The sequence below is a fragment of the Bolinopsis microptera genome, chromosome 8 (assembly GCF_026151205.1).
Source record: "Bolinopsis microptera isolate Bmic1 chromosome 8, MBARI_Bmic_1.0, whole genome shotgun sequence".
NCBI lineage: Eukaryota > Metazoa > Ctenophora > Tentaculata > Lobata > Bolinopsidae > Bolinopsis > Bolinopsis microptera.
The window spans coordinates 3,094,871-3,121,803 of record NC_087079.1 but is presented as its reverse complement, the minus strand read 5'-3'; the positions used below and the strand labels follow the sequence as shown (position 1 = coordinate 3,121,803).

The 26,933-nt window shown below is 38.4% G+C and overlaps 2 protein-coding genes across 4 annotated transcripts in view; both read left to right on the top strand.

Annotated features, from left to right (window-relative positions):
- The window catches only part of LOC134819085 (multiple epidermal growth factor-like domains protein 8), a 42,615-nt gene extending 21,815 nt beyond the window's left edge, over positions 1-20,800 (top strand). The window contains exons 27-42 of the mRNA XM_063828839.1: positions 13,111-13,564; positions 13,745-14,009; positions 14,285-14,387; positions 14,591-14,765; positions 14,949-15,170; positions 15,343-15,447; positions 15,591-15,722; positions 16,317-16,543; positions 16,807-16,996; positions 17,244-17,331; positions 17,519-17,809; positions 17,976-18,065; positions 18,238-18,341; positions 18,514-19,565; positions 19,689-19,764; positions 19,945-20,800. Coding sequence (XP_063684909.1) covers positions 13,111-13,564; positions 13,745-14,009; positions 14,285-14,387; positions 14,591-14,765; positions 14,949-15,170; positions 15,343-15,447; positions 15,591-15,722; positions 16,317-16,543; positions 16,807-16,996; positions 17,244-17,331; positions 17,519-17,809; positions 17,976-18,065; positions 18,238-18,341; positions 18,514-19,565; positions 19,689-19,764; positions 19,945-20,567 — 4,197 coding nt within the window. The 3' untranslated portion in view covers positions 20,568-20,800. The remainder of the gene's footprint in view (positions 1-13,110; positions 13,565-13,744; positions 14,010-14,284; positions 14,388-14,590; positions 14,766-14,948; positions 15,171-15,342; positions 15,448-15,590; positions 15,723-16,316; positions 16,544-16,806; positions 16,997-17,243; positions 17,332-17,518; positions 17,810-17,975; positions 18,066-18,237; positions 18,342-18,513; positions 19,566-19,688; positions 19,765-19,944) is intronic.
- A 205-nt stretch (positions 20,801-21,005) lies between these two features.
- LOC134819920 (acyl-coenzyme A thioesterase 13-like) lies at positions 21,006-24,587 on the top strand. 3 transcript variants are annotated; one of them, XM_063830074.1, is made up of 3 exons: positions 21,006-21,483; positions 23,203-23,315; positions 23,595-24,583. In XM_063830074.1, the coding sequence occupies exons 1-3, from the start codon at positions 21,340-21,342 to the stop codon at positions 23,812-23,814; spliced, it is 477 nt and encodes a 158-aa protein (XP_063686144.1). In that variant the 5' UTR covers positions 21,006-21,339; the 3' UTR covers positions 23,815-24,583. The 3 variants fall into 3 exon arrangements, with proteins under 3 accessions (XP_063686144.1, XP_063686142.1, XP_063686143.1); XM_063830072.1 differs by lacking the exon at positions 21,006-21,483 and adding an exon at positions 21,561-21,885 and having other exon boundaries at positions 23,595-24,587; XM_063830073.1 differs by lacking the exon at positions 21,006-21,483 and adding an exon at positions 22,098-22,240 and having other exon boundaries at positions 23,595-24,571.
- The last annotated feature ends 2,346 nt before the right edge of the window (positions 24,588-26,933 follow it).

The window sequence follows — 26,933 nt, the reverse complement described above, 5'->3', positions numbered from 1 at the left end:
TTTAATATTGTTGTAGTGTAACCTTCACTCTACCTGCTCTCAGGTTGAATATTGTTTTAGTGTAACCTTCACTCTACCTGCTCTCAGGTTTAATATTGTTTTAATGTAACCTTCACTCTACCTGCTCTCAGGTTTAATATTGTTGTAGTGTAACCTTCACTCTACCTGCTCTCAGGTTTAATATTGTTTTAGTGTAACCTTCACTCTACCTGCTCTCAGGTTTAATATTGTTGTAGTGTAACCTTCACTCTACCTGCTCTCAGGTTTAATATTGTTGTAGTGTAACCTTCACTCTACCTGCTCTCAGGTTTAATATTGTTTTAGTGTAACCTTCACTCTACCTGCTCTCAGGTTTAATATTGTTGTAGTGTAACCTTCACTCTACCTGCTCTCAGGTTTAATATTGTTGTAGTGTAACCTTCACTCTACCTGCTCTCAGGTTGAATATTGTTGTAGTGTAACCTTCACTCTACCTGCTCTCAGGTTTAATATTGTTTTAGTGTAACCTTCACTCTACCTGCTCTCAGGTTTAATATTGTTTTAGTGTAACCTTCACTCTACCTGCTCTCAGGTTTAATATTGTTTTAGTGTAACCTTCACTCTACCTGCTCTCAGGTTTAATATTGTTGTAGTGTAACCTTCACTCTACCTGCTCTCAGGTTTAATATTGTTTTAGTGTAACCTTCACTCTACCTGCTCTCAGGTTTAATATTGTTTTAGTGTAACCTTCACTCTACCTGCTCTCAGGTTTAATATTGTTTTAGTGTAACCTTCACTCTACCTGCTCTCAGGTTTAATATTGTTTTAGTGTAACCTTCACTCTACCTGCTCTCAGGTTTAATATTGTTGTAGTGTAACCTTCACTCTACCTGCTCTCAGGTTTAATATTGTTTTAGTGTAACCTTCACTCTACCTGCTCTCAGGTTTAATATTGTTTTAGTGTAACCTTCACTCTACCTGCTCTCAGGTTTAATATTGTTTTAGTGTAACCTTCACTCTACCTGCTCTCAGGTTTAATGTTGTTTTAGTGTAACCTTCACTCTACCTGCTCTCAGGTTTAATATTGTTTTAGTGTAACCTTCACTCTACCTGCTCTCAGGTTTAATATTGTTGTAGTGTAACCTTCACTCTACCTGCTCTCAGGTTTAATATTGTTTTAGTGTAACCTTCACTCTACCTGCTCTCAGGTTTAATATTGTTTTAGTGTAACCTTCACTCTACCTGCTCTCAGGTTTAATATTGTTGTAGTGTAACCTTCACTCTACCTGCTCTCAGGTTTAATATTGTTTTAGTGTAACCTTCACTCTACCTGCTCTCAGGTTTAATATTGTTTTAGTGTAACCTTCACTCTACCTGCTCTCAGGTTGAATATTGTTTTAGTGTAACCTTCACTCTACCTGCTCTCAGGTTGAATATTGTTTTAGTGTAACCTTCACTCTACCTGCTCTCAGGTTGAATATTGTTTTAGTGTAACCTTCACTCTACCTGCTCTCAGGTTTAATATTGTTTTAGTGTAACCTTCACTCTACCTGCTCTCAGGTTTAATATTGTTTTAGTGTAACCTTCACTCTACCTGCTCTCAGGTTTAATATTGTTTTAGTGTAACCTTCACTCTACCTGCTCTCAGGTTTAATATTGTTTTAGTGTAACCTTCACTCTACCTGCTCTCAGGTTTAATATTGTTTTAGTGTAACCTTCACTCTACCTGCTCTCAGGTTTAATATTGTTTTAGTGTAACCTTCACTCTACCTGCTCTCAGGTTTAATATTGTTTTAGTGTAACCTTCACTCTACCTGCTCTCAGGTTGAATATTGTTTTAGTGTAACCTTCACTCTACCTGCTCTCAGGTTTAATATTGTTTTAGTGTAACCTTCACTCTACCTGCTCTCAGGTTTAATATTGTTTTAGTGTAACCTTCACTCTACCTGCTCTCAGGTTTAATATTGTTTTAGTGTAACCTTCACTCTACCTGCTCTCAGGTTGAATATTGTTTTAGTGTAACCTTCACTCTACCTGCTCTCAGGTTTAATATTGTTTTAGTGTAACCTTCACTCTACCTGCTCTCAGGTTTAATATTGTTTTAGTGTAACCTTCACTCTACCTGCTCTCAGGTTGAATATTGTTTTAGTGTAACCTTCACTCTACCTGCTCTCAGGTTGAATATTGTTTTAGTGTAACCTTCACTCTACCTGCTCTCAGGTTTAATATTGTTTTAGTGTAACCTTCACTCTACCTGCTCTCAGGTTTAATATTGTTTTAGTGTAACCTTCACTCTACCTGCTCTCAGGTTTAATATTGTTTTAGTGTAACCTTCACTCTACCTGCTCTCAGGTTGAATATTGTTTTAGTGTAACCTTCACTCTACCTGCTCTCAGGTTTAATATTGTTTTAGTGTAACCTTCACTCTACCTGCTCTCAGGTTTAATATTGTTTTAGTGTAACCTTCACTCTACCTGCTCTCAGGTTTAATATTGTTTTAGTGTAACCTTCACTCTACCTGCTCTCAGGTTGAATATTGTTTTAGTGTAACCTTCACTCTACCTGCTCTCAGGTTTAATATTGTTTTAGTGTAACCTTCACTCTACCTGCTCTCAGGTTGAATATTGTTTTAGTGTAACCTTCACTCTACCTGCTCTCAGGTTTAATATTGTTTTAGTGTAACCTTCACTCTACCTGCTCTCAGGTTGAATATTGTTTTAGTGTAACCTTCACTCTACCTGCTCTCAGGTTTAATATTGTTTTAGTGTAACCTTCACTCTACCTGCTCTCAGGTTTAATATTGTTTTAGTGTAACCTTCACTCTACCTGCTCTCAGGTTGAATATTGTTTTAGTGTAACCTTCACTCTACCTGCTCTCAGGTTGAATATTGTTTTAGTGTAACCTTCACTCTACCTGCTCTCAGGTTTAATATTGTTTTAGTGTAACCTTCACTCTACCTGCTCTCAGGTTTAATATTGTTTTAGTGTAACCTTCACTCTACCTGCTCTCAGGTTTAATATTGTTTTAGTGTAACCTTCACTCTACCTGCTCTCAGGTTGAATATTGTTTTAGTGTAACCTTCACTCTACCTGCTCTCAGGTTGAATATTGTTTTAGTGTAACCTTCACTCTACCTGCTCTCAGGTTTAATATTGTTTTAGTGTAACCTTCACTCTACCTGCTCTCAGGTTTAATATTGTTTTAGTGTAACCTTCACTCTACCTGCTCTCAGGTTGAATATTGTTTTAGTGTAACCTTCACTCTACCTGCTCTCAGGTTGAATATTGTTTTAGTGTAACCTTCACTCTACCTGCTCTCAGGTTTAATATTGTTTTAGTGTAACCTTCACTCTACCTGCTCTCAGGTTTAATATTGTTTTAGTGTAACCTTCACTCTACCTGCTCTCAGGTTGAATATTGTTTTAGTGTAACCTTCACTCTACCTGCTCTCAGGTTTAATATTGTTTTAGTGTAACCTTCACTCTACCTGCTCTCAGGTTTAATATTGTTTTAGTGTAACCTTCACTCTACCTGCTCTCAGGTTGAATATTGTTTTAGTGTAACCTTCACTCTACCTGCTCTCAGGTTTAATATTGTTTTAGTGTAACCTTCACTCTACCTGCTCTCAGGTTTAATATTGTTTTAGTGTAACCTTCACTCTACCTGCTCTCAGGTTTAATATTGTTTTAGTGTAACCTTCACTCTACCTGCTCTCAGGTTTAATATTGTTTTAGTGTAACCTTCACTCTACCTGCTCTCAGGTTGAATATTGTTTTAGTGTAACCTTCACTCTACCTGCTCTCAGGTTTAATATTGTTTTAGTGTAACCTTCACTCTACCTGCTCTCAGGTTTAATATTGTTTTAGTGTAACCTTCACTCTACCTGCTCTCAGGTTTAATATTGTTTTAGTGTAACCTTCACTCTACCTGCTCTCAGGTTGAATATTGTTTTAGTGTAACCTTCACTCTACCTGCTCTCAGGTTGAATATTGTTTTAGTGTAACCTTCACTCTACCTGCTCTCAGGTTTAATATTGTTTTAGTGTAACCTTCACTCTACCTGCTCTCAGGTTTAATATTGTTTTAGTGTAACCTTCACTCTACCTGCTCTCAGGTTTAATATTGTTTTAGTGTAACCTTCACTCTACCTGCTCTCAGGTTTAATATTGTTTTAGTGTAACCTTCACTCTACCTGCTCTCAGGTTTAATATTGTTTTAGTGTAACCTTCACTCTACCTGCTCTCAGGTTTAATATTGTTTTAGTGTAACCTTCACTCTACCTGCTCTCAGGTTTAATATTGTTTTAGTGTAACCTTCACTCTACCTGCTCTCAGGTTTAATATTGTTTTAGTGTAACCTTCACTCTACCTGCTCTCAGGTTTAATATTGTTTTAGTGTAACCTTCACTCTACCTGCTCTCAGGTTTAATATTGTTTTAGTGTAACCTTCACTCTACCTGCTCTCAGGTTTAATATTGTTTTAGTGTAACCTTCACTCTACCTGCTCTCAGGTTTAATATTGTTTTAGTGTAACCTTCACTCTACCTGCTCTCAGGTTTAATATTGTTTTAGTGTAACCTTCACTCTACCTGCTCTCAGGTTTAATATTGTTTTAGTGTAACCTTCACTCTACCTGCTCTCAGGTTGAATATTGTTTTAGTGTAACCTTCACTCTACCTGCTCTCAGGTTGAATATTGTTTTAGTGTAACCTTCACTCTACCTGCTCTCAGGTTGAATATTGTTTTAGTGTAACCTTCACTCTACCTGCTCTCAGGTTGAATATTGTTTTAGTGTAACCTTCACTCTACCTGCTCTCAGGTTGAATATTGTTTTAGTGTAACCTTCACTCTACCTGCTCTCAGGTTGAATATTGTTTTAGTGTAACCTTCACTCTACCTGCTCTCAGGTTGAATATTGTTTTAGTGTAACCTTCACTCTACCTGCTCTCAGGTTGAATATTGTTTTAGTGTAACCTTCACTCTACCTGCTCTCAGGTTGAATATTGTTTTAGTGTAACCTTCACTCTACCTGCTCTCAGGTTGAATATTGTTTTAGTGTAACCTTCACTCTACCTGCTCTCAGGTTGAATATTGTTTTAGTGTAACCTTCACTCTACCTGCTCTCAGGTTGAATATTGTTTTAGTGTAACCTTCACTCTACCTGCTCTCAGGTTTAATATTGTTTTAGTGTAACCTTCACTCTACCTGCTCTCAGGTTTAATATTGTTTTAGTGTAACCTTCACTCTACCTGCTCTCAGGTTGAATATTGTTTTAGTGTAACCTTCACTCTACCTGCTCTCAGGTTTAATATTGTTTTAGTGTAACCTTCACTCTACCTGCTCTCAGGTTTAATATTGTTTTAGTGTAACCTTCACTCTACCTGCTCTCAGGTTGAATATTGTTTTAGTGTAACCTTCACTCTACCTGCTCTCAGGTTGAATATTGTTTTAGTGTAACCTTCACTCTACCTGCTCTCAGGTTGAATATTGTTTTAGTGTAACCTTCACTCTACCTGCTCTCAGGTTGAATATTGTTTTAGTGTAACCTTCACTCTACCTGCTCTCAGGTTGAATATTGTTTTAGTGTAACCTTCACTCTACCTGCTCTCAGGTTGAATATTGTTTTAGTGTAACCTTCACTCTACCTGCTCTCAGGTTGAATATTGTTTTAGTGTAACCTTCACTCTACCTGCTCTCAGGTTTAATATTGTTTTAGTGTAACCTTCACTCTACCTGCTCTCAGGTTTAATATTGTTTTAGTGTAACCTTCACTCTACCTGCTCTCAGGTTTAATATTGTTTTAGTGTAACCTTCACTCTACCTGCTCTCAGGTTGAATATTGTTTTAGTGTAACCTTCACTCTACCTGCTCTCAGGTTTAATATTGTTTTAGTGTAACCTTCACTCTACCTGCTCTCAGGTTTAATATTGTTTTAGTGTAACCTTCACTCTACCTGCTCTCAGGTTTAATATTGTTTTAGTGTAACCTTCACTCTACCTGCTCTCAGGTTGAATATTGTTTTAGTGTAACCTTCACTCTACCTGCTCTCAGGTTGAATATTGTTGTAGTGTAACCTTCACTCTACCTGCTCTCAGGTTTAATATTGTTTTAGTGTAACCTTCACTCTACCTGCTCTCAGGTTGAATATTGTTTTAGTGTAACCTTCACTCTACCTGCTCTCAGGTTGAATATTGTTTTAGTGTAACCTTCACTCTACCTGCTCTCAGGTTGAATATTGTTTTAGTGTAACCTTCACTCTACCTGCTCTCAGGTTGAATATTGTTTTAGTGTAACCTTCACTCTACCTGCTCTCAGGTTGAATATTGTTTTAGTGTAACCTTCACTCTACCTGCTCTCAGGTTGAATATTGTTTTAGTGTAACCTTCACTCTACCTGCTCTCAGGTTTAATATTGTTTTAGTGTAACCTTCACTCTACCTGCTCTCAGGTTGAATATTGTTTTAGTGTAACCTTCACTCTACCTGCTCTCAGGTTTAATATTGTTTTAGTGTAACCTTCACTCTACCTGCTCTCAGGTTGAATATTGTTTTAGTGTAACCTTCACTCTACCTGCTCTCAGGTTTAATATTGTTGTAGTGTAACCTTCACTCTACCTGCTCTCAGGTTGAATATTGTTTTAGTGTAACCTTCACTCTACCTGCTCTCAGGTTGAATATTGTTTTAGTGTAACCTTCACTCTACCTGCTCTCAGGTTGAATATTGTTTTAGTGTAACCTTCACTCTACCTGCTCTCAGGTTGAATATTGTTGTAGTGTAACCTTCACTCTACCTGCTCTCAGGTTGAATATTGTTTTAGTGTAACCTTCACTCTACCTGCTCTCAGGTTTAATATTGTTTTAGTGTAACCTTCACTCTACCTGCTCTCAGGTTTAATATTGTTTTAGTGTAACCTTCACTCTACCTGCTCTCAGGTTTAATATTGTTTTAGTGTAACCTTCACTCTACCTGCTCTCAGGTTTAATATTGTTTTAGTGTAACCTTCACTCTACCTGCTCTCAGGTTTAATATTGTTTTAGTGTAACCTTCACTCTACCTGCTCTCAGGTTGAATATTGTTTTAGTGTAACCTTCACTCTACCTGCTCTCAGGTTTAATATTGTTTTAGTGTAACCTTCACTCTACCTGCTCTCAGGTTTAATATTGTTTTAGTGTAACCTTCACTCTACCTGCTCTCAGGTTTAATATTGTTTTAGTGTAACCTTCACTCTACCTGCTCTCAGGTTTAATATTGTTTTAGTGTAACCTTCACTCTACCTGCTCTCAGGTTTAATATTGTTTTAGTGTAACCTTCACTCTACCTGCTCTCAGGTTTAATATTGTTTTAGTGTAACCTTCACTCTACCTGCTCTCAGGTTTAATATTGTTTTAGTGTAACCTTCACTCTACCTGCTCTCAGGTTTAATATTGTTTTAGTGTAACCTTCACTCTACCTGCTCTCAGGTTTAATATTGTTTTAGTGTAACCTTCACTCTACCTGCTCTCAGGTTTAATATTGTTTTAGTGTAACCTTCACTCTACCTGCTCTCAGGTTGAATATTGTTTTAGTGTAACCTTCACTCTACCTGCTCTCAGGTTTAATATTGTTGTAGTGTAACCTTCACTCTACCTGCTCTCAGGTTGAATATTGTTTTAGTGTAACCTTCACTCTACCTGCTCTCAGGTTTAATATTGTTGTAGTGTAACCTTCACTCTACCTGCTCTCAGGTTGAATATTGTTTTAGTGTAACCTTCACTCTACCTGCTCTCAGGTTTAATATTGTTTTAGTGTAACCTTCACTCTACCTGCTCTCAGGTTGAATATTGTTGTAGTGTAACCTTCACTCTACCTGCTCTCAGGTAGAATATTGTTTTAGTGTAACCTTCACTCTACCTGCTCTCAGGTTTAATATTGTTGTAGTGTAACCTTCACTCTACCTGCTCTCAGGTAGAATATTGTTTTAGTGTAACCTTCACTCTACCTGCTCTCAGGTAGAATATTGTTTTAGTGTAACCTTCACTCTACCTGCTCTCAGGTTTAATGTTGTTGTAGTGTAACCTTCACTCTACCTGCTCTCAGGTTTAATATTGTTTTAGTGTAACCTTCACTCTACCTGCTCTCAGGTTGAATATTGTTTTAGTGTAACCTTCACTCAACCTGCTCTCAGGTTGAATATTGTTGTAGTGTAACCTTCACTCTACCTGCTCTCAGGTTTAATATTGTTTTAGTGTAACCTTCACTCTACCTGCTCTCAGGTAGAATATTGTTTTAGTGTAACCTTCACTCTACCTGCTCTCAGGTTGAATATTGTTTTAGTGTAACCTTCACTCTACCTGCTCTCAGGTTTAATATTGTTTTAGTGTAACCTTCACTCTACCTGCTCTCAGGTTTAATATTGTTTTAGTGTAACCTTCACTCTACCTGCTCTCAGGTTTAATATTGTTGTAGTGTAACCTTCACTCTACCTGCTCTCAGGTTTAATATTGTTTTAGTGTAACCTTCACTCTACCTGCTCTCAGGTTGAATATTGTTTTAGTGTAACCTTCACTCTACCTGCTCTCAGGTTGAATATTGTTGTAGTGTAACCTTCACTCTACCTGCTCTCAGGTTGAATATTGTTTTAGTGTAACCTTCACTCTACCTGCTCTCAGGTTTAATATTGTTGTAGTGTAACCTTCACTCTACCTGCTCTCAGGTTTAATATTGTTTTAGTGTAACCTTCACTCTACCTGCTCTCAGGTTTAATATTGTTTTAGTGTAACCTTCACTCTACCTGCTCTCAGGTTTAATATTGTTTTAGTGTAACCTTCACTCTACCTGCTCTCAGGTTTAATATTGTTTTAGTGTAACCTTCACTCTACCTGCTCTCAGGTTGAATATTGTTTTAGTGTAACCTTCACTCTACCTGCTCTCAGGTTTAATATTGTTTTAGTGTAACCTTCACTCTACCTGCTCTCAGGTTGAATATTGTTTTAGTGTAACCTTCACTCTACCTGCTCTCAGGTTTAATATTGTTTTAGTGTAACCTTCACTCTACCTGCTCTCAGGTTTAATATTGTTTTAGTGTAACCTTCACTCTACCTGCTCTCAGGTTGAATATTGTTTTAGTGTAACCTTCACTCTACCTGCTCTCAGGTTGAATATTGTTTTAGTGTAACCTTCACTCTACCTGCTCTCAGGTTTAATATTGTTTTAGTGTAACCTTCACTCTACCTGCTCTCAGGTTTAATATTGTTTTAGTGTAACCTTCACTCTACCTGCTCTCAGGTTTAATATTGTTTTAGTGTAACCTTCACTCTACCTGCTCTCAGGTTTAATATTGTTTAGTGTAACCTTCACTCTACCTGCTCTCAGGTTTAATATTGTTTTAGTGTAACCTTCACTCTACCTGCTCTCAGGTTTAATATTGTTTTAGTGTAACCTTCACTCTACCTGCTCTCAGGTTTAATATTGTTTTAGTGTAACCTTCACTCTACCTGCTCTCAGGTTTAATATTGTTTTAGTGTAACCTTCACTCTACCTGCTCTCAGGTTTAATATTGTTTTAGTGTAACCTTCACTCTACCTGCTCTCAGGTTTAATATTGTTTTAGTGTAACCTTCACTCTACCTGCTCTCAGGTTTAATATTGTTTTAGTGTAACCTTCACTCTACCTGCTCTCAGGTTTAATATTGTTTTAGTGTAACCTTCACTCTACCTGCTCTCAGGTTTAATATTGTTTTAGTGTAACCTTCACTCTACCTGCTCTCAGGTTTAATATTGTTTTAGTGTAACCTTCACTCTACCTGCTCTCAGGTTGAATATTGTTTTAGTGTAACCTTCACTCTACCTGCTCTCAGGTTTAATATTGTTTTAGTGTAACCTTCACTCTACCTGCTCTCAGGTTTAATGTTGTTTTAGTGTAACCTTCACTCTACCTGCTCTCAGGTTGAATATTGTTTTAGTGTAACCTTCACTCTACCTGCTCTCAGGTTTAATATTGTTTTAGTGTAACCTTCACTCTACCTGCTCTCAGGTTGAATATTGTTTTAGTGTAACCTTCACTCTACCTGCTCTCAGGTTGAATATTGTTTTAGTGTAACCTTCACTCTACCTGCTCTCAGGTTTAATATTGTTTTAGTGTAACCTTCACTCTACCTGCTCTCAGGTTTAATATTGTTTTAGTGTAACCTTCACTCTACCTGCTCTCAGGTTGAATATTGTTTTAGTGTAACCTTCACTCTACCTGCTCTCAGGTTGAATATTGTTTTAGTGTAACCTTCACTCTACCTGCTCTCAGGTTGAATATTGTTTTAGTGTAACCTTCACTCTACCTGCTCTCAGGTTGAATATTGTTTTAGTGTAACCTTCACTCTACCTGCTCTCAGGTTGAATATTGTTTTAGTGTAACCTTCACTCTACCTGCTCTCAGGTTTAATATTGTTTTAGTGTAACCTTCACTCTACCTGCTCTCAGGTTTAATATTGTTTTAGTGTAACCTTCACTCTACCTGCTCTCAGGTTGAATATTGTTTTAGTGTAACCTTCACTCTACCTGCTCTCAGGTTGAATATTGTTTTAGTGTAACCTTCACTCTACCTGCTCTCAGGTTGAATATTGTTTTAGTGTAACCTTCACTCTACCTGCTCTCAGGTTTAATATTGTTTTAGTGTAACCTTCACTCTACCTGCTCTCAGGTTTAATATTGTTTTAGTGTAACCTTCACTCTACCTGCTCTCAGGTTTAATATTGTTTTAGTGTAACCTTCACTCTACCTGCTCTCAGGTTTAATATTGTTTTAGTGTAACCTTCACTCTACCTGCTCTCAGGTTGAATATTGTTTTAGTGTAACCTTCACTCTACCTGCTCTCAGGTTTAATATTGTTTTAGTGTAACCTTCACTCTACCTGCTCTCAGGTTTAATATTGTTTTAGTGTAACCTTCACTCTACCTGCTCTCAGGTTTAATATTGTTGTAGTGTAACCTTCACTCTACCTGCTCTCAGGTTGAACATTGTTGTAGTGTAACCTTCACTCTACCTGCTCTCAGGTTGAATATTGTTTTAGTGTAACCTTCACTCTACCTGCTCTCAGGTTGAATATTGTTGTAGTGTAACCTTCACTCTACCTGCTCTCAGGTTTAATATTGTTTTAGTGTAACCTTCACTCTACCTGCTCTCAGGTTTAATATTGTTTTAGTGTAACCTTCACTCTACCTGCTCTCAGGTTTAATATTGTTTTAGTGTAACCTTCACTCTACCTGCTCTCAGGTTTAATATTGTTTTAGTGTAACCTTCACTCTACCTGCTCTCAGGTTTAATGTTGTTTTAGTGTAACCTTCACTCTACCTGCTCTCAGGTTTAATATTGTTTTAGTGTAACCTTCACTCTACCTGCTCTCAGGTTTAATATTGTTTTAGTGTAACCTTCACTCTACCTGCTCTCAGGTTTAATATTGTTTTAGTGTAACCTTCACTCTACCTGCTCTCAGGTTTAATATTGTTTTAGTGTAACCTTCACTCTACCTGCTCTCAGGTTTAATATTGTTTTAGTGTAACCTTCACTCTACCTGCTCTCAGGTTTAATATTGTTTTAGTGTAACCTTCACTCTACCTGCTCTCAGGTTGAATATTGTTTTAGTGTAACCTTCACTCTACCTGCTCTCAGGTTTAATATTGTTTTAGTGTAACCTTCACTCTACCTGCTCTCAGGTTTAATATTGTTTTAGTGTAACCTTCACTCTACCTGCTCTCAGGTTTAATATTGTTTTAGTGTAACCTTCACTCTACCTGCTCTCAGGTTGAATATTGTTTTAGTGTAACCTTCACTCTACCTGCTCTCAGGTTTAATGTTGTTTTAGTGTAACCTTCACTCTACCTGCTCTCAGGTTTAATATTGTTTTAGTGTAACCTTCACTCTACCTGCTCTCAGGTTTAATATTGTTTTAGTGTAACCTTCACTCTACCTGCTCTCAGGTTTAATGTTGTTTTAGTGTAACCTTCACTCTACCTGCTCTCAGGTTTAATATTGTTTTAGTGTAACCTTCACTCTACCTGCTCTCAGGTTTAATATTGTTTTAGTGTAACCTTCACTCTACCTGCTCTCAGGTTGAATATTGTTTTAGTGTAACCTTCACTCTACCTGCTCTCAGGTTTAATATTGTTGTAGTGTAACCTTCACTCTACCTGCTCTCAGGTTTAATATTGTTTTAGTGTAACCTTCACTCTACCTGCTCTCAGGTTTAATATTGTTTTAGTGTAACCTTCACTCTACCTGCTCTCAGGTTTAATGTTGTTTTAGTGTAACCTTCACTCTACCTGCTCTCAGGTTTAATATTGTTTTAGTGTAACCTTCACTCTACCTGCTCTCAGGTTTAATATTGTTTTAGTGTAACCTTCACTCTACCTGCTCTCAGGTTGAATATTGTTTTAGTGTAACCTTCACTCTACCTGCTCTCAGGTTTAATATTGTTGTAGTGTAACCTTCACTCTACCTGCTCTCAGGTTTAATATTGTTTTAGTGTAACCTTCACTCTACCTGCTCTCAGGTTGAATATTGTTGTAGTGTAACCTTCACTCTACCTGCTCTCAGGTTTAATATTGTTTTAGTGTAACCTTCACTCTACCTTCTCTCAGGTTTAATGTTGTTTTAGTGTAACCTTCACTCAACCTGCTCTCAGGTTTAATATTGTTTTAGTGTAACCTTCACTCAACCTGCTCTCAGGTTTAATATTGTTGTAGTGTAACCTTCACTCTACCTGCTCTCAGGTTTAATATTGTTTTAGTGTAACCTTCACTCTACCTGCTCTCAGGTTGAATATTGTTTTAGTGTAACCTTCACTCTACCTGCTCTCAGGTTGAATATTGTTGTAGTGTAACCTTCACTCTACCTGCTCTCAGGTTGAATATTGTTTTAGTGTAACCTTCACTCTACCTGCTCTCAGGTTTAATATTGTTTTAGTGTAACCTTCACTCTACCTGCTCTCAGGTTGAATATTGTTTTAGTGTAACCTTCACTCTACCTGCTCTCAGGTTGAATATTGTTTTTAATTGTATTGTGGTGATTATATTATATTAATTTACAAGTTGTTAAATATGGATACTTATCACATAATTCGCGATCGATTATAATAATCAGAACAGCTGATCTATGTTCCACTTCAGGGACAAGGAATTTGTGACGACTGCAAACACATGACTGAAGGAGCAACTTGTCAGCTGTGTACGGCTGGTGCCTACCGTACAGGTCCGGGCACGCGCAGCGTCTGTAACCCATGTCAGTGTAACGGACACCATGACCCGGCACGTGGGTACTGTGACAGAAACACGGGGCAGTGTCACTGTACCGGCCACACCACGGGCTTTAACTGTGAGCTTTGTGGCCAGGGGTACTACGGCAGCGCCGTGGACGGAGGTCAGTGTTACATGGTGGCGCGCTCCCGCGTCCAGCTAGCCAGCGTGGCAGATGGCGCGGTGGGGAATGTCCAGTCAGAGAGGCGGCACAGGTACTCGCTGAGTGGGTACGAGAGTGTTATGTGGTACATTACTCCTCCGTTAGAGAGTGTTAGTGTGGTGGTGTCTGTTAACGACTTCAAGTCTAACGCTCCTGATACACCGGGTTAGTTGCTGCTTAGTGTTGGGAAATTGGTGGTTTAGGAGGAACAATTATGTTTTTGTAATAGTTTCAGGGTACTTATATCGTAAAGAATAATAATATAACCATATTTAAGTTACCAGTTGCCTGATATTACTACATTACAACCTGGCTGAGTGACACCTTACTAAAGTCCCCCTCCAGGAGTCCTGTACATCTGGGAAGGGCTCCCAGCACACATCTCCGGGGCCCTCTCCTCCAACCTCACCTCACGTCTCCTCCTCCTCCTCTCCGCGGACATCTCCTCGTCACGTGACCACTTCACGCGTGAGACACGTGACCACGTGATGAGGGAGTTCAGTGCGCGCGGTGCTGTGACTGTGCTGTTTGAGGGCATGCAGAGCACCAAGTTTAACATCTCGTATGAGCTGAGGAACTGTACTCACAACTGCAGTGGTAAAGATGCCAGGTTAGGGCTCATCGGATTGTAGGGTTTGTGGGATCAGTTTAGTTTCAAGTAGATATTACTACATCCCTACATGGTTCTAAATGTGTTCTCATTGACAATTAATATTTATGTTATTTCCACAAATTTCGACATCAAAACCGTCAAACTCTTTTACCCATCAAATCGATATAGTTTAATGAATTTTTGAAAATGAATGTATTTCACGATCTTCTCTTCCTACCTTCAACTACAACAAACTAAATAACCAGTAAATAACGTTAGCTCTCTCGGTGCAGGTTTAACGCTACATGTGGGTACGGAATGGACTGCACCTGTGTGTCAGGGCACATGGGTCCCCAGTGTTACACGCCAGTCTGCCCCGATAACTGTAACAACCGGGTAAATTGATATCTTGTTTGGATTTTAAGATATCTTAATCGTGTTAATATGTTAGATTTCATGAGGCTCAAAATGTGTTAGTAACTGTATTCTCTGTTAATATTTTTAACCATAATAACACTTTTAACCATGTTAACATTGTTATCTAAATTAAGATTGTTAACCATTTTAAAATTGTTAACAAAGTATGATCTCCCCTGCAGGGTTCATGTGTAGAGAGTACGGGGGTGTGTAGATGTGACGAGTCCAGCTCCGGCATCTCGTGCAGTGACAGGAGTTCAGCCCAGATTACGTGGTCAGTCAAGAGTTTTGATTGGGTGCCACCCGGTCACGTGATAATGGGACCCAGGATGGGGCATTCCGCTGTCGTTATTGGGGGTAAGAGCTTCGTGAGATACTGCAATGTTCTCTTCATAGATTTTGATCTCTCGTCTGCAAATATTTCTATCTAGAAAATAAAATGTATCCACTTATCTGATAAAATTCAAAGTAAAAGTCTTAAAGCTTTGAGCAACTTAGCAACTTAACTCGCAAACAAGTAAAGGAGACCTCTAACCCCAGGTAACAACTTGACTGTTTACGGAGGGTACGATCTCTACACAATGTACTCTGATATCTGGCAGTTCGATACAGACTCTTTAACCTGGACACAGCTAGTTACTGCTCCTCATACCTCTGGTGCTTCTACTGGTGCTTCTACTGGTGCTTCTGGGGGTGAAGGATATCCTGCTGCTAGATATCTACACAGTGTTATTGTAGAGGATAACTCCATGTGTGTCATTGGTGGGTAACTATAGTTACACTTAACTTGAACACCAGTTTTGATATAGATTTAAGAGGGAGCGAGAGTTTGGTCAAAATAGTTTGGTCATCAATTAACTTTGAAACGTCTTGTCGATAGTATAAAACCCAATGAATACCATTCTAGTTGCTAGATTTTATTGTGTCATCTTAGGTGGGGTAACGAAAGAGGGACTCAGTAGTGAAGTTTGGTGTACAAGTTTAGGAGGAGATGACATTGTTTGGACTAACTTGCACTCATCTGGCCTACCTCCCATGGGTAATGTCACAATGTCACATTATACAGAATTTAGATATTATAGTAATAGCTAAATTTAGGTAAATTAAACTTTGAAAGCACAGAGCGCAAGCTTGATCCTTTATTATAAGATATTTCCTTGTGTTAAACATCCCTCACTCCAGCTGGTAGCAGTGCAGTTCGATACTCTGAAGAAACATGGTACCTGTTTGGCGGTGTAACTGAGTCAGGAGCCTCAAACTTATTGTACAAGTTTAGTGTGACGAAGAAACTGTGGAGTCTCGTCCCAACTTCAGGTACAGACAACGTTTAGATTTCCTCCAAGATTAGTTAACATTTAATACCATTTTTATTTAACCTGCATGATACATTATATTATTATGAATAGTGCATGTTAAGGAATCGTTTGTGTTTTGCTAAAACTGAACCTCAAACAACAATATTTTCATCTCATAAACTCATGATAAAATCAGCTACGTAAATAATCATTACAATATAATATAACCCTAAACATACCCTCTCTGTAGGTCTAGTGCCCCGTATGTAACCCTAAACATGCCCTCTCTGTAGGTCTAGTGCCCCGTTACCCGTATGTAACCCTAAACATGCCCTCTCTGTAGGTCTAGTGCCCCGTATATAATAACCCTAAACATGCCCTCTCTGTAGGTCTAGTGCCCCGTATATAATAACCCTAAACATGCCCTCTCTGTAGGTCTAGTGCCCCGTATATAATAACCCTAAACATGCCCTCTCTGTAGGTCTAGTGCCCCGTATATAATAACCCTAAACATGCCCTCTCTGTAGGTCTAGTGCCCCGTATGTAACTCTAAACATGCCCTCTCTGTAGGTCTAGTGCCCCGTATGTAACTCTAAACATGCCCTCTCTGTAGGTCTAGTGCCCCGTATGTACGGGCACAGCATGATCCTCCACAAAGACCGTCTCCACGTGATAGGGTCCCCGGGGTACTACAAGTACAGTGTTACCGCCCACACCTGGGTATCAGTCCCAGCAGATCTGCCGGAGGAGATAGTATCTAGTTTCCACAGTTCTACTCAGGATGTGGGGCTGGTGTATCTGGTGGGGGGAAGAAGTCGGGGAGTTCACCATCTCAATGGGGTAAGTTGACTTGATATGACGTATCAGATTGTTAATCTGGAGGGGGGATATTTAAAACATATAAGTGATACGAAAGGATTGTATTGGCAGATGTTATTTTAATGTTATTTTAGTGTCAGTGACAATTTGATTGGAAAATAATCTCTGCAGTTCGCTTTTTCACGTCAAGTCTGCTTGCTTGATTGCCATAAAACAATTGTAATTTCTTATATGAATTTTTTTGTCCAAGATCCGCTTTTATTCTACATATAAAATCCTGACAGGGTCTGTTCGCACTGCAACTAGACACAGGCAGCTACATCCAAATAACACGTGACCCTGAAACAGCCATGATCTCATCTAACCTACTATTCCTGAACAACAAGCTGTATCTGATGGGAGGGTTTAATGGAAGTGTTCACAGCCTGGTACTATCGTATGATTTAAGGGATAGTATCTGCTACTTTATCAGAGGTTAATTAAGGGCAATTAATTAATTTAGTAATTTAATAATTGACACTTAATTAATTAATTGTGTTGCTAACGTTTAAATAGTTAGCAGTCGACTGTTTGATTATTCTTATGAACATGAGCGGTATTACTGTATTATTATTATGATAACAAATGATTAAGTAACCAATGCAATAGAAGTATCGTATCTCTGGTGTAAGTGTAAAGTTATGAATGATTTTATTTAAACTCACCGTTATTTCTACCTCAGAGGAGGAAGAATGTAGTAGGTTCGGGTGTGCCTGGTGTGATAAACCTTTATATAGTCCTAAACCTTGCATTCCTACCCCAATTCTAGGGTGAGTGTAACATTGCTTTAACTTAGGTTTGGGCCTGTCCTTATTGAATCAGAAAGTATATTTAAATATTAATTTAATAATTATATTCGAATTCATGATAATATTAATATGTTCGAAACGAAACACTGTATTTACTACCCGCTCTTTTCTCAACCACATCCCTCACCAACCACTCTGTTTATACCAGATGTAAATACAACACATTGGACACCACATTGCCCTGTATCCACCACACAGACTGTTACTCATGCGCCTCCAACTCATGCTACTGGACATCTGCCAAGACGTGCAGCAGTAACAAGTCGCTGCGCACCACGTGCAATGGTGCTTGTAAAGACTGGAGCACGTGCACGGAGTGTCATGGAAACGCTCAATGTGCTTGGCACAAAGACACGTGCACACACACAAGTAATGTTGTGAGAAGTGATGGAAAGAGGTCTTGTCCAGTGGTTTGTGGTGGTATCGATGATTGCACCAGGTACTTTATAAATAACCAATTAAATTTATAATCAAATGGGTTATCTAAATCTACGATTTATTTTATTACCTCCGATTTAAGGTATCAATTGTGTAACGTCGACCGATAAAAGTGTTATATTTTTTTCTATCGACTTGGTAGACTGATAACCAAACATTCTGACCAGATGTACAGTGAAAGATGATTGTAGCTGGAGCTCAGCTTTAGAAACATGTCTGTCAGCTGAACTGCAGGACTGGTTCTGCCTCTTTAATCGGTATGCACAGCTGTTCGTAGGACTACACCATTCATTTAATCAAATTTATTGCTATTTAATAAAGCTGTAGATATGCAAATTATCGTAATATCTGCATAACTGCTAGTAATCTTGATAAACTCATTTAAAATAGTAGTACAACTGAAAAGTAACGTCATATTGTCGTCTGTAGATGTGATCTGTTGGTACATCCGGTACAATGCCCGGAACCATGCTCGTTACACAAGACCTGCTCAGTCTGCAAAGAACACAACCAATGTGGCTGGTGTGCCAATGGTATGTGACTTTCTGTTTCACTTTTACTTACAGTTTCACTTTCACTCAAAGTTTCGATTTTACTTTCGAATTTCACTCACAGTTTTCTTTTAATTCTCAGTATAGTTCGTTCTAGTCAAGCATTTTTGAGCGATTTCGACGACTATAATTAACTTCTTTTTTAAATACCCAGGTGAAGAAGGAGAGTGTCAGAGTGGAGATGTGAGCAACCCGCGCGACAGCACGTGCGCTAACTGGCACTACTTCACCTGTCCACTGGAGGACGAATGCGCGCTGGATGTTCACACGTGCAGACTAGACCAGCTGTGTGTGGATATGGAGGATGGTTACAACTGCACGTGCAGTAACGGCACTGTTAACTCTGACGAGGTAGACGCGTGTATCCCATCCTGCGCGGACACTGGATGTGATCACGGAGACTGTGTTGACGTGGGCATGTGTGTGTGTGAGTATGGGTACCATGGGGCAGACTGTTCCCTAAAGTGTGATTGTATGGGACACAGCGAGTGCGCTGAAGACGGCTCATGTTTGAAGTGTGAGGGTAACACCACAGGGTCGAGATGTGAACACTGCTTGGATGGGTTTATCCTCAAGGGAAAGTACTGTATATCCTGCAAAGAGCTGTGTTATGGCCACTCTAACACGTGTGTCGATAACAGGGTCCCCGCAACAACTGCCACCCAATCATTCAAATACTTGTTGTTCGAGCGCGCCAAATGTGAGGACTGTCAGAACAACACAGTCGGCGACTATTGTCAGAAATGTAAATCACCGGACTATTTCCGGGATCCCGTATCGGGAGAGTGTCGCGAGTGCACGTGCAACAAGCACACTTGGAAGTGTAACCCGGAGACGGGCCTGGACTGTGACTGTCAGAACCACACCCGGAGCAGTTACCAATCTGAGGGTGGAAAGTGTGTAGACGCTCAGAACTGTTTCTTGTACCAGTGTGACATATGTCAGTACGGTTACTCAGGAGACCCTAGAAACGGGTCTTCCTGCTTTCAGACCCTAGATAGAGACAAGGTGTATAACTTTACAGGGCGAGAATACTTTGCAAGACCTTTTCACATACCCTTGCAAGGCTCGTCGGACCACTGGGTCTACATTGAGATGAGGGACCTGGTGGGAACTGTGTACGCTAGTATGAACCCTAGGGAATATAGGATTTATTTAGACGAGAAAACGAGGAGCCATGGAGTTCATCATGAGTCATTCTACGAGGTAATCTTTGAATCAATGATGAGTAAGAGAATTTAACTAAATAATGAAGCTGTGATACTCACATCAATATGCCATCAAATTCAAAGAATTTGTTATTTGATTTAAAGTATCTCGATATTGCAGGTACACAACAGCAAAAGAAGTGCTCGATACACGACACATCGCTGGGATATAAAACCCATGAAACCTTGGATAGCTGGTAACTAACTACATTAAAATTACTATTTAAAACTAACTCTTGTTATTTTTCACCTGTCTCATTTTTCGTGAATATAATTTCTTTCCGTCTCTTTTGCTCTTGCGGTTTTCACTTTTCAATACATTTTGTAATATTGCAACGGAGCAGATTATCATAATTTCCTAAATTTCCATAACACAGGAGTAGAAGAGATAGATACCCAGTACAACTATCTTCAAACGGAAATGAACTGTGAACGACGGCTAATCAAATACTCGCCCATGAAACACGGACCCAACACCGGGATTTACCTGATCATAGAGACCAAGATGACGGGAGGTCACCTCAAGATCCAGTGGTATGTCTCCAACACTGAGTACAACTACTACCTCACTGCTAACCTCCTGTCCAGCGGTCTCATCCTCATGCTTGTCTTCTATTACTTCATGACTAATGCCATCAACTCCCTGATTTATCTGTGGCAGCAACGGGCAGGTCGGCGGGCGAGCGTTAACAATCGCCCGAAATGTTTAGTGAGTTTGTGTCTGGATATCAGCGACTACAAGCACCACCATTTGAGGTGTAAAAGAGGGTATACTCTTCTTCCTCAAAATGAAGCTCTACCACCAATAACGCCAGTAGCAACCCAGGAGTATTTTGTAGCGGATGTGCGCTGTGGGTTGAGCACCGTGTTGATTAAACTACCGGGACAGCAAATGTTTCCTAAGTTGATGTTTGGGACAGCTGTGTTCAAAACTGGGGATAAGTCTTTGGATTTCCGGTTGGGCACCCCTGATGAGGTTATCTGTGAAACGTCAATTTGAAAGTTTCGAGATGTTATTATTTTAGATTTTTGGTGGCTCTTGAGTTTAGGACCAAGATCTTTGGAGTCGACTCCATTCAATTGTTTTTATTCTTAACCTTGTTTTTTTTATTCAACATTTTTTATTCTTGTACAGAGCTCTATTTTAACGTTTTACTGTAAGTATTTTATTTATCATTTTATACATTTATCAATCGATTGTTTGGTTGGATCAAAACTTTAATTTGAATCTCATTGGCAGTTTTACTGGAAAACCAATAGTTGAATGGAATTTATAATATTATAACCTTGAAAATTATCCTATATTATCCAAATATAGTTGTAGTACTGCCTCTTGACTTTTGTATCTCAAATTGTCCCTATTTTCCTAATTTTTAACTTACTATATTATTATGGCCATATTATAATTATAACTGTTAATAAATAACATCCTTTTCTAAGGAAGGATGTGATTATCGGAGGATGTCCTACAGTAGTACATTGTGTGCCACTAGGATCAGGAGGAGAAATACATTGTCCATGTGGGCGAGGTACCATTTGCATTGTCATAGTCATATTTACCCTCTATTCACTGGCCACATTTTTGACGATGACTTAATTATTTTGTTGAATATTATTATATATTGTTGGCCCATACGATGTACAAGTAAAACGAAGAAAAGCCTAATTTCTTTATTTGTAAGTTGCCCGCCATTTCTGATGTATATAAAATGTTATGTTTTTAAAATTCAGATACACAATATTACTCTCTAATATTATTATGTAATAATATTATGTACTATTTCATGCCACTAATATCAGCAATGTCTCTTAAATCTGCTCTTGGGAAGCACCTGGTAAACGGTATCTTGACTAACGGAGGCTTTAGTCAGAAAACAATGTCACACCTGAAGTTAGCGGACGCTATCCCGGGAACGGTAATATTATAATTTATAGTATCATAATATATATCTTATAATAGTTATATTCTTTATTAGACAGTCATAACCGACCGAACCAGTTTTTTGTCTAAGCTACTGCTTTCTTGTGTGGCCTTCATAGAGTGAGATAGTGAACCTTCTGAGGGTGCGATATCACATTTGCTGCGGTGATAGCCGATACACTGGGCGGTATATTCCGAAATCAATCCTTCATGCCCTTTTTACTGTATCATGAACATTGAACAACCATCCAAAACGAACCCAAAGTCATGCTTAGGCTGCAGGATGGCATTCACCAGGGCAGTGTTAAAGGAACTGAATAAAACAACATTGGCTGCCGGTGGTTTTGAACAGAAGACATTGTCTCATCTCAAATTGGTGCAAGCTACTCCAGGAATGGTAACGTTCTTTCCAAGTCTAAAGATAATTATTTAATCATTATGATACAATATGTGATTATACAATTACAGAATTTTGTAATAATGTTTTCTGGCTGAGTTTCCTTGGAAGAAGCCCATGGCCATTGAGTAGAATGGTCTTCCGAATAATAATCTAAGGTGAACGATCTAGTATTGCATAAAATCATAACAATCAACCACCACAAAAAAATGCTTTTACTCTTTCAATAATAGGCTAAGGAATGTCTTTTACAAGAGCTGTCTCAAAAGAGCTGACTAAGACTATGTTGTCTTGTGGTGGTTTTGGTGACAAGACCATGTCCCATCTGAAAGTGTTGGAGGCTACACCAGGAATGGTAAAATTCATTGATTCAAATTGCATATCTTGTACATCTTTGGTATCGCCGGAATGTTTAAGAAGGCGGGTCTAGCTATGAAGACCACATTAGCTCCCAGAGCTCTCTTTTTTGCTTTTTAAAGTTGTAGTTTATTTTAGTTAATATTGGTTTGTGTTTTGGCATAAAGAGTGAGTTTGATATTTGCAACCCACTTGCTGGTGCGTTTTATGTGATGTGTGGTTAATGCTTGTGACCAGCTTTTTTTAAGAGGAAAGAGCCTACTTAAACATTTTGCAATGAGTGGCACCATACATCCATAATATAATAGCTAGTACCAATTCTGAAGGAAACAGATTGTAAATCGGAGAGCATGATGAAGATGCGGCTGATAAATGGAATTTCTACTGCATAGAGTATCAGACAGTTAGTTATTCAGTTGCTAAATTGTTGCATCGCTGTTTTTAACCAATGTTTTCTTGTGAGTGAAACAGTTATTAAAAAATTAAAGCATTAAACCAACAAATTGATATCATTTTGAAAATGGCTGAGATTAGAATTACGGCTTCTGGACAAGATTTGAAGCTTTGCAGATCGCTTAAACCTATAAAACTCATTCCGCAACAGCTGTACCTGCTATTTGTTGGGAGGGGGGGGGGGGGGAGCCATGAGTATTTGTACAGCACGTTATTTGAATGTATGTAAAATGTTAGTTTGTTGCTCTACCCAGCATGATAAATTGAAACTTTACTTTTTATTAAAAAGGACAGTGTCCAATCTTGCAATGGGCACTGTTCTTCGACTATCAGAATACCTTTGGCACTGGAATTCTGTTCCTCTTATAATCATTACAGACTTACAGTGCGTTAAATGGCATAATTATCTTTGGCTAGATAAGTTTGTTTTGGTTAAGCAGAACCTAAAAAGCTAATTTAATTTTCAAAAAATACTAACGATTCCTCACAACCTATATATCGTGTCAGGTGAAGTTTAACTTGACAGTAGAGAAGGGAGACTCCAATATATACGACACTATGCACGGTGGTCTGGGGGCTAGTCTGGTTGACTTGTGTTCTTCTGTCGCTATTCTTTCCAAGTATGTTTATAAACTTATGTTTATAAGTATGTTTAAGTATGTTTATAGCGTGGCTAGTTAGAGTCTAACTATTAGATAACATTTTCGACATCGTCCAAAATCCAACTATCAAATTTCAATAATTTTGCCAAACAATATTCGATTTAAATAGCAACATTAAAAGCATCGTTATATTAAGAATATCATGTTCATTCCTTGGAAGCATGTAAAATGTTATGATCAGACATTAAAATTGTTATTAAGATATAACTTACCTACACGTAACCGCCAAAACGCCAGATGCAAGAGATGGGGAGTGAGCACTGACATGCAAGTATCCTACCTTAAAGGAGCCCCCGTTGGCAAAGACATCACCATAGTAGGGCAGTGTGACCGCGCAGGGAAAACCCTGGCGTTCAGCTCCTGTTTTATATACAACGAAAAGGGGGACCTGCTGCTGAAGGGACAACATACTAAGTTCATGGGAACTCCTCTTGTGGAGCTGGAGCTGGATGATTAGTTGGATTGATGGGACATATCTTAATTAAGTAGTCGAGTTTTTTATAATTTCAGGAGCGCTGTGTTGCCAATCATAGGGGAACAGCTTTGTTTGTATAAAATATCTATTCTAAAGTTATACGTCTTACTGATGTTATCGTTTCTGATGCTTCTTGGGAATTTTTTATGTGAGTTCAGTTTTTAATCATGTAGTTGAAATTTTTAGTACATATATCGATTTTTTATCTTGGTCAGATCTCTTGATTTTCGTTAACTGCAATTTTGCAGAATAGTGGTTAGAAAGTAGGAATTGCAGAGAGTATTATAGGGGTACCAGCTGGTGCAGATGTATTGGTCTCAAACTCTAGATTAATTAAAAGTAGAACCAAACTCAGTTTTTTTTTCAAAAGAGAGTAGGTACATTTAGTATAAAGGTATAATCTTATAATGAGACAATTCTTTATTGTTGAGCAACAAAAATAAAAGACACAAAAAAAACTTAACTTTGAAAACATCTCATTGACAGACTTGTGAGCGTAAAAACGTGAACGTGAACTTTTAAAACAACAATTTTGATCGCTTGTGTTCATGTTCACTAAAAAACCGCCCGAAATCTGTCCGTGACATGAATATTATGTAGAGGGCAAAAGTTAAATTATCCCCTACCATAACTCATACATAAATACATACATTTACTTAAATAAGGATTCTATCATTCTCCTACATGAAATTGTTCATAATAAATTGGTCGACCTTCATCCTGCTCAAAGTTAAATGTGTTTTATTGTTACATCTTGAAATGTCAATTTGGATCTCAGTATTGGGAGTCATAATTATAATAAATTGAAATTTAATAACACCGCTATTAAGATAAAACCTATACTCAGCAGTTTTTAAACTATTCATCCCAGAAAATTTCCTAGAAATGAAAAACTTCGTCTGATTGTCCCATTACTGAGGTTAGATATCTCCCAACAGAACTTTTTGTACACCTCTACGAAAATCTGGAATGACCTCAGCCCCTATGTATTCGAAATATGTGATGCTAATGTAGATGGGTTGATAATCCCGGGTTCTTCCAAGAATTCAGACTTATCAGCTTCGTCAGGTGTTATTAAATCTAACCTTAAAAAGCACTTGCTATCCCTCCAAAATCGAGATGACCCTAATACATGGTAACTAATCTATATTATATCTCAAACTCTACATCCGGTACGGCTATGCACACATGATATCTCTCTCTGCCATGAAACATGGCTAACCTTTTAAACTGTGATTCAAAACCTAAAGCTAAACTAAAACTCAACTGGGCTCTCCTTTGTCACCAAACTAAACCAATAAGTAATTTAAGATTATTATATTTTTCTATATTAATTGTATACTGTAATTAGTATATTGACGTAGTGGATGGTTGAGGGGGTTTCAAGCACAGGTCACTCTCAAATCCTAAAGATAAACATTTGCCTTCGGCACTTGAAACCTCTTCAAACCTCCCCTGATTTATTTATTATTGATATTGTTTGATTGTGCCGTAAAAATAAATATTTGTTTTATTAATATTTGTTTTAAATATTTGTTTTATTAATAACATGAATACTTAGTTTAGAAAAGTAGCTTATGCTCGAAAACATATCGTCAATACTTAAGCCAGAAAATGGTACTTAAACATATTATGCAAAGATCAAACACCAGACAAGACAAACATAGTTATCGATAAAGTTTTTCAAGTTGATCTGGGGACACTTTAAAAAGGTACGCTTTTAGAAGAGCCTTAAAAGATTGCAGGGATTGAGCTGAAGAGATGGTAACAGGCAGACGATTGTAGATCTTTGGAGCCACTACAGAGAAGTCATATCTATAGTATTTTAGCTTATCATGCATATTATGATAAATAAACTGTTTAACATCACTATTCACTGTGTGTCTCAATTGGAAGAGCTACTTTTTTCAATTTTCTTGTTGTTTGTCCATCGTCTTTCGAGACCCCATCTCAATCACCTCCGTTATCTGTTGAGATCTCTGTGGTGATCGCCTACAGACTGAGAACATTTCTAAAAAGGATTGCCTCATTGCCAGACTCCGTGAGATAATGATCACAGGGTTCAAAGCTGCATTTAGTATCGGAAATAGTGTTCCAAACACTGCCAAACATAGAACTATTTTCTCATCTTCTTTGAGAATAATTATTTTATATTCTTCCCAGGAAAGTTCATTTTGTCTTCCTGTGAAGAAACCTAACATGTTAAGCAGATAGAAGATGCAAAGAATAGAATTACAGACAAAAAAAAGGGTAGAAATAAGGATAACAGTGATAGTTACTTCACGGTTAAAGGTTGTGGTTAATGTCGGGAACTCATTTGATCTGTACAGAGAAATCACCTGAATAACACATGTTACGAAAACAATTACGACTGGCAATACAAACGCTATCACTTGTAGCGCTGCAAATTCATCTCCATTAAAGAGTTCTCTACCCATATAATGTGTCATATCTCCTTGAGCGTAAACGTTGCGACTGTAACTATTAAAATAATTGCCAGAGATATATCCTTGGGGGTCACTATCAACAGGTTCATCCCAATCGTACTGCCTGGACTGAAATTCCAATTCAAATCCAGCGATCACGATCCACAGTGTAGCATAAAGAGCACAGCATACTACAACTGCTTTGATTTTGATGTGATAAAATGGGCTGACGATCATTACTGTCCTGGAAACAGCTAGCACCAAGTTATTAAATATTGAGGATCTGTAACTAATGTGAGCCAGAGTGTAACTGACGGCAGCATTTATATTCAGTGTCCGCAGAGAGATCATATCTCTCGTGTACAAAGGAATGATTATTGACTGGTAGATAACCCCAACAGCTGTCAAAATATCTGCTCCTGATATTACTGTATAGAGAAGAGGGACCAAGGCGACATCTTTCTTTCTATAGAAATTTATGACGAAGATGCCGAGGAAGATTGTCATGATGCTTAAGACAATACATGGTATGCTGATGACAACGTAGTGTTCCAAACACCTCATAAAGCTATCATATTGCTCTTCATTTTTCCATGGAACCCATTGTGTTGATCTTGATGGTGTTTGTTGATCAGTAGAGTCAGTCATCCTTCTTACGCTTCTTCATTTTAACTA